The sequence below is a fragment of the Branchiostoma belcheri genome, unplaced genomic scaffold (genome assembly GCF_001625305.1).
Source record: "Branchiostoma belcheri isolate BF01 breed outbred unplaced genomic scaffold, Haploidv18h27 scaffold376, whole genome shotgun sequence".
In the NCBI taxonomy this organism is placed as follows: domain Eukaryota; kingdom Metazoa; phylum Chordata; class Leptocardii; order Amphioxiformes; family Branchiostomatidae; genus Branchiostoma; species Branchiostoma belcheri.
In genome coordinates this window covers 77,918-85,491 of record NW_017803994.1, presented here as the reverse complement: position 1 = coordinate 85,491, position 7,574 = coordinate 77,918, and the positions used below count along the sequence as shown (strand labels likewise).

At 37.9% G+C, this 7,574-nt stretch overlaps 1 protein-coding gene across 1 annotated transcript in view; it reads right to left on the bottom strand.

The window, feature by feature from the left end:
* The window catches only part of LOC109476429 (low-density lipoprotein receptor-related protein 2-like), a 15,526-nt gene extending 8,097 nt beyond the window's left edge, over window positions 1–7,429 (bottom strand). Inside the window, exons 1-2 of the mRNA XM_019777361.1 lie at window positions 7,422–7,429; window positions 6,071–6,159 (exon numbers count right to left, since the gene is read on the bottom strand). Coding sequence (XP_019632920.1) covers window positions 6,071–6,159; window positions 7,422–7,429 — 97 coding nt within the window. The remainder of the gene's footprint in view (window positions 1–6,070; window positions 6,160–7,421) is intronic.
* Between the last annotated feature and the right edge of the window lie 145 nt (window positions 7,430–7,574).

Genomic DNA, 7,574 nt, shown 5'->3' with positions numbered 1-7,574 from the left:
TTTTCAGAGGATGGTGTAGTAGTAAAAATTTATCATACGTACAATTTTTATGTCGTTGTGACGTAATATGACGTCATTATGACGTCATTAATGTGATTTTACTGGCCCAAACCGTCTAGATATGTTATTACCTGAAAACTAAACAGTATACTACATAACTTTACCAAACGTGTTTATGACAGAATATTAGGATGTACTAAGTCTTATGTTGCCCATAGCAACACCGGTGATGCCATAAAATGACGTCATGCATATATTACCTATCCGCCATCTTGGATCATCAATCTTGAATTTTGAAAAATAGTTTTTTTTTCAGGATAAAGCCTAAAATACATTGTAAACAGACTAAAGACGTTCATATGAACCTTTTTTGGAAAAAGAAATGGGAGTATTGATGAAATTTTAAGGAAAATAAGCTGTATTTACCTGATCTAATGATATGGTTGGCCATCTTGGATTTGGGCCAATGACGTCATCAAATTAGAATAAATTATGCATTTTTATTGATAAAATTTACATATAATTATGTGTGATGTTATTTATATTAGAAACAATGTGTAACTTGACATTAAACCCATAAAATTCTGTTGTTTAAATGGAGATTATTAAATTATGCAAAAAATGCCTGTCAGAAACCCGTTGCCATGGCAACAAGAAAAATCATAATCTTATTCCACTGATACAGATTTGTTGCCAACAATATTTTAGGAAAAGTCACCAAGTTTGGCGGTTTTACCTCTAGCCGTTCAGACGCTATGTGACATCAAAGTTGCCGCGGGCACTTTTAGCCCCCCCCCCCGGTCTAGATAGGGTTAAACTCCTAGTGGTATGCATTATGAACTTAGGTATTTGCATGCTGGTCTTCTTCAGTAAACTTGAGACATACTCCAAAGTCAAGAAAACTTTTACCATGGAGAATTACCTCTCGGTGATCCGAAACAAATCCTTTACATCTAGTATTACAAAACTGAGAATTAGTGCACATTGCCTAGAAATTGAGAGGGGTCTTCACAAAAAGATACCAGCCGAGAAAAGAATGTGTCCTGCCTGCAAAGACAAAGTTGAAGATGAGTACCATTTTGTAATAATATGTCCCTACTATAACGAAGAAAGGAAAAAACTAATGATATCATGTAAAAATAGAATAACACTACCTGGGACAAGTAGAGAAATTTTCAACATATTGTTATCATGCCCCGACTCTGTATCTGTTTATTTAGGCCAATATTTACATACTGCTATACAAAAGAGAAACCTTGTCACTGCAATGTGAAATGTAACATTCCATTATTAAAACATATATACATGCATTGAAATTAGATTAGTACACTAGTAGAAATAGTTTATAGTTATTAATTTTTACTTGTCATACATTGTATCAAATGCAATTGTTGTGCAATAAACTTGACTTGACTTGACATGTACAAATCATCTAAGCCTTCGAGTATATCTTGTCAAATAATTTGGTTTGTTTGCATGGTAAGCGGACAGGGCTTTTGCATACCTTGTTTCACAAAAGACGTAGTAAAGTGTAAATCCATGTGGACAGGTGGGTACTAACTCAGAGGAATGTCAGGGAACGTCGTAAAATTTTCAATTGCTATGTCAAAATAATAAGCGGAATAATGAGGTATTCATGCACGGCTTTCTGCATACCTTGTTTAACGAAAGGAGGGAATTCTTACGGACAGGTGGGTACTAACTCAGAGGAATGCAGGAACGTCTTAACATTCTTATTGCATTGTAAAAATGATCAAGTAGAGCGCTGAGGTATCCATGCATGGCTTTCTGCATACCTTGCCCAACAAAAGACGGAGTAAAGTATACCTATGTACAGATGCGTACTATAACTAGAAAGGCCAATATTTGCTTTGGAGCAAATACAGCGATGGGTTCACCACATTTTACGACATGGCAGGGAAAGAATGAGAAACACAAGGGAAAACAATGATTTACATTGATATAACTATAATATGAAGTAACATACAACTAAAACAACAGTTGGATAGCTATTCCCTACTTTATTGGTTAGGATTTTTAATTGCATAATGCAAACTGTTGATTTTCAAAAAAAAAAAAAAAACGTTCATGCCCCGCATTCCAATGCTGGAGCAGAAAAGCTTGAAATACCTACCAAAACACTTGAATAAAGACATAGTCAAGTATGGAAATCGCTCTGTGCAGGTGTTAATCAAGTTAAATCCCAACCAGCCAATCAGCAAGAAATGCTCTGTGCAGGTGGAAATGCTCTGTGCAGGTGTTAATCAAGTTAAATCCCAACAGCCAATCAGCAAGAAGTATAGAGGAAAGCTGCATGCCTATTGGTTGATGCCCTGCATTCCATTGTGATGACTCATGCCCAGACGTGTAAACACGGCACACTAACACAGTAATACATTTGCTATAACACAGCCAAAAAAACTCAAATAAAACCATTCTAAAAGCCTCTATCACAAAAATTTAAAAACGCCTAGGGGTATTTGCCCACTGTACCTCCATACCAAATTTCAGGACCTTAGGCCCTAAAATGAAGAAGCTGAATCCATTTAAAAAATGGCAGGAGAAGAAGAAGAAGAAGAAGAAACATCAGAAAAAGCAATATGGGTTCACCACCACTTCGTGGTGTGGTGAACCCATAATAAGTCAGACGGAAGCGAAGGAGTGTCAATGATATATTCATTTAACCCTTGTCCTGCGGGGACCACACACACACACACACACACACACACACACACACACACACACACACACACACACACACACACACACACACACACACACACACTACACACACACTCTCTCTCTCTCTCTCTCTCTCTCTACTATATATATATATATATAAGATATAAGATATAGATATATATAGATATAGATATATATATATATAGTGATAGAGAGATAGATATATATAGATATAAATAGATATAGATAGATAGATAGATAGATAGATAGATAGATAGATAGATAGATAGATAGATAGATAGATAGATAGATAGATAGGTAGATATGAGGTTGCACATACAGCACCATTTCTATAGCACCTTCTATTGATACGATTCGAGGGTATTTCTGGTGCAACGCTTCACACTGAAAACATCACGACACACACAAAAAGCAAAAGAATTGAGTCTCCACCTAAAGATACATCAACCATGCTTATACTGAAGAAAAATTGTTTCATATATTTCATACACATTTACAAAAATGCGTTTATGTCTCTCTAATGAATACTGCCAAAATGAATATGTACGAGGAGTATTGGCATTAGCTACAAGAAATTATGCACGTGTCCTAAAGGTAAAAGAAAGGATGCCTGGGACCACTAACAATGTGCAGTACGGGACAACATAGCGGCAGGTGCCTTATACTTTCAGCAAAAGGACGACCTAGGACTAGTAGTACTGGGTAGTACGGGACTACATAGCGGCATTTGTATTATATTTTTAGAAAAAAAGGACGAACTAGGACTAGTAGTACTGAGTAGTACGGGACTACATAGCGGCATGTGCCTTATACTTTCAGAAGAAGGACGACCTAGGACTAGCAGTACTGTGTATTACAGGACAGCATAGCGGCATGCGTCTTATACTTTTAGCATAAGGAGGACTTGGGAGTATTAGTACTGTATACTACGGGACTACATAGCGGCACGCGTCTTGAAATTTCAGTAAAAGGGCGACCGGTCGACCTGGGATTAGCAGTACTGTGTATAGTAGCTAGTACGGGACCACATGGCGGCATGTGGCTTATTTTTTTATACTTTCAGCAGTAGGACGAACTAGGACTAGTTGTACTGTATATATAGTACGGGACTACATAGCGGCATTTGTTTTATATTTTTAGCAAAAGGACAACCTAGGACTACTGTGTAGTACGGGACTACATAGCGGCATGCGTCTTATATTTTTTTTTTACTAAAAAGAACGACCTACCACTAGTTACTGTGTAGTACGAGACTATATAGAGGCATTTGTTTTATATTTTTAGCAAAAGGACGACCTAGGACTACTGTGTAGTACAAGACTACATAGCGGCATTTGTTTTATATTTTAAGCAAAAGGACGACGTGGTACTAGTTACTGTGACTACATAGCGGCATTTGTCTTATGTTTTTAGCAAAAGGACGACCTAGGACTAGTAATACTGTGTAGTGCGAGACTACATAGCGGCATTCGTCTTATATTTTTAGCAAAAGGATGACGTAGTACTAGTAATACTGTGTGGAACGGGACTACATAGCGGCATTTGTCTTATATTTTTAGCAAAAGGATGACGTGGTACTAGTTACTGTGTAGAACGGGACGACATAGCGGCATTTGTCTTTAGTTTTATTTTTAGCAAAAGGACGACCTAGGACTAGTTATATATATATATATATATATATATATATATATATATATATAGTAATACTGCGTAGTACGGGACTACATAGGGGCATTTGCCTTATATTTTTAGCAAAAGGACGACCTAGGACTAGTAATACTGTGTAGTACGGGACTACATGGCGGCATTTGTCTTATATTTTTTAGCAAAAGGACGACGTAGTACTGGTAGTACAGTGTAACACGGGTTTACAACGCGGCATTTGTCGTATATTTTTAGCAAAAGGACGACGTAGGACTAGTAGTACCGTGTAACACGGGACTACATCGCGGCATTTGTCTTATATTTTTAGCAAAAGGACGACCTAGGACTAGTAATACGGTGTAATACAAGACTACATAGCGGCATTTGTCTTATATTTTAAGCAAAAGGACGACGTAGTACTAGTTACTGTGTAGAACGGGACTACATAGCGGCATTTGTCTTATGTTTTTAGCAAAAGGACGACCTAGGACTAGGACTACTGTGTAGTACGAGACTACATAGCGGCATTTGTCTTATATTTTTAGCAAAAGCACGACCTAAAACTAGTAATACTGTGTAGTACGAGACTACATAGCGGCATTTGTCTTATATTTTTAGCAAAATGACGACGTGGTACTAGTTACTGTGTAGAACGGGACTTCATAGCGGCATTTGTCTTTAGTTATATTTTTAGCAAAAGGACGACCTAGGACTATATATATATGTATATAGTAATACTGTGTAGTACGGGACTACATAGCGGCATTTGCCTTATATTTTTAGCAAAAGGACGACCTAGGACTATATATATATATACATATAGTAATAATGTGTAGTACGGGACTACATAGCGGCATTCGCCTTATATTTTTAGCAAAAGCACGACCTAGGACTATATATATAGTAATACTGTGTAGTACGGGACTACATAGCGGCATTTGCCTTATATTTTTAGCAAAAGGACGACCTAGGACTAGTAATATTGGGTAATACGGGACTACATAGTGGCATTTGTCTTATATTTTTAGCAAAAGGACGACGTAGTACTAGTAGTACCGTGTAACACGGGACTACATAGCGGCATTTGTTTTATGTTTTTAGCAAAAGGACGACTTAGGACTAGTAGTACTGTGTAGTACGGGACTACATAGCGGCATTTGTCTTATATTTTAGCAAAACGACGACGTGGTACTAGTTACTGTGTAGTACGAGACTACATAGCGGCATTTGTCTTATATTTTAAGCAGAAGGACGACGTAGTACTAGTAATACTGTGTAGAACGGGACTACATAGCGGCATTTGTCTTATGTTTTTAGCAAAAGCAAGACCTAAAACTAGGACTACTGTGTAGTACGAGACTACATAGTGGCATTTGTCTTATATTTTTAGCAAAGGGACGACGTAGTACTAGTTACTGTGTAGAACGGGACTACATAGCGGCATTTGTCTTATGTTTTTAGCAATAGGACGACCTAGTACTAGTAGTACTGTGTAATATCGGACTACATGGTCTTATATGCAGAAATAAAAAGCCTGGGACCAGTCCCATGCTTTAGTGCGGGACTATATACATGTAGCTGCATGTGTCAGTCTTATACTTACAGCAAATAGACAGCATGGGGCAAATATTACACCGTAGTCCTGGAGTACGTACGTGCACATGTCTTATTCTTGCAGGCATGACCTGGGACAAACACAGGTAACCTAGTTTAGTTTACTTACCTGTCAGCGCATATGCAGCTGTAAGACAGTGGCACAGATTCCACAGTAGTGCCAGCGATGTTGTAGTTGGTGACATGTTCCCTAAGCCGCTGGAGGACGGTATACATAGGTCCTATGCTGCATTGTAGTACATCGTCAAAGGGTTTTGAAAAATCACCTTGCGTGCGCTGCCCCATGCTCATATCTCTTGCCACGATAAATGGAAAATCTTTGTTGCGTTTCAGTAACGCCAATTTTGATGAAAAAGCTATTTTCAAAATATTCGCTGGTTGCTTTAGCTGAGGCCAGGTGTGTGTTGAAAAATTAACTCTGGTATTTTCATTTGTATCACGTGGTCACACTCCCAGGTTGTTAAGCTGCCTAGTATATAGCTAGTTGCCTCGTTGCAATTTTAATAAAGTATTCTTATTTGCAGGTTTATTTGTGTCTCGTGATAACCACCTGTGCAACGTTTGTTGTTTTTCTTGCTCGTCTGTCATAATTGTATGTTTCTTACTCTTTAGCCAACACGATTTTGTATTATTTGCCACCTAAAAGTATTTATAATCATCTTAAGATGTTAACTTCCTTACATTTTGTTTACATTTAGATCAACTTTTTCTATAAAACAAAATCTTTAATAAACTTCCTCAAAATGTTGGAGAAACTGAAATTCTAGGTGGTTTATCAGCAAGAGAATGTAGCAATTAAGATATTGTTGACATTCCTTCCTTTAATGCCAATGTTCTGGGTTAGTGCCCATTTGTTCAAAATGATACTTTACTTTGCCTTTCGTCAAAAAAGATATCCAGAAATAGCCTCCTTTTCAGGCATTCCCGGATCGGTCTTTTTTTTTGGGGGGGGGGGTATGTTCTGATCAAACGTAGATCGAACGGAAATATATGTAGTGATGCCAGCCGGAGCTTTTTGCCAGCCGGAGCTATTTGCGTGTGATCTACATTTGGTCAGAAAATACCCCCCCGCCAAAAAAAAAAACAAAAAAAAACAAAAAAAACGACTGATCCGGGAACGCCTGAAAAGAAGGCTAATCCAGAAAGCCGTGCACAGATACCTTATCACTTTAATTGATTATTTCGACATAGCAATTAAGATTTTAGGTTATGCTTTTGCATTCCTCTGTGTTAGTATCAATCTGTCCGTGGGAGCGCTTTATTCTACCTTTCGTTAAGCAAGGTATGCAAAAGTCGTGCACGCTTACCTTCTACCTGATTACTTTGTCTTGGCAATTAAGAATTTTAGGACGCTCCTTTACATTCCTGAGTTAGTAGCCATCTGTCCGTAGGGACATTTCACTCTGCCTTTCGTCAAACAACTATGCAGAAAGCCGTGTACGGATGCTTCAGCTCTCTACTTGATCATGTTGACATAGCAATTAAGAATTTTAGGACGTTCCTATGTATTTCTCTGAGTTAGTTAGTACCCATTTGTCCTCTTTACTCCGCCTTTCGTCAAACAGTGTAATACTATGCAGGAAGCCGTGCACAGATACCTCATCACTCTACTT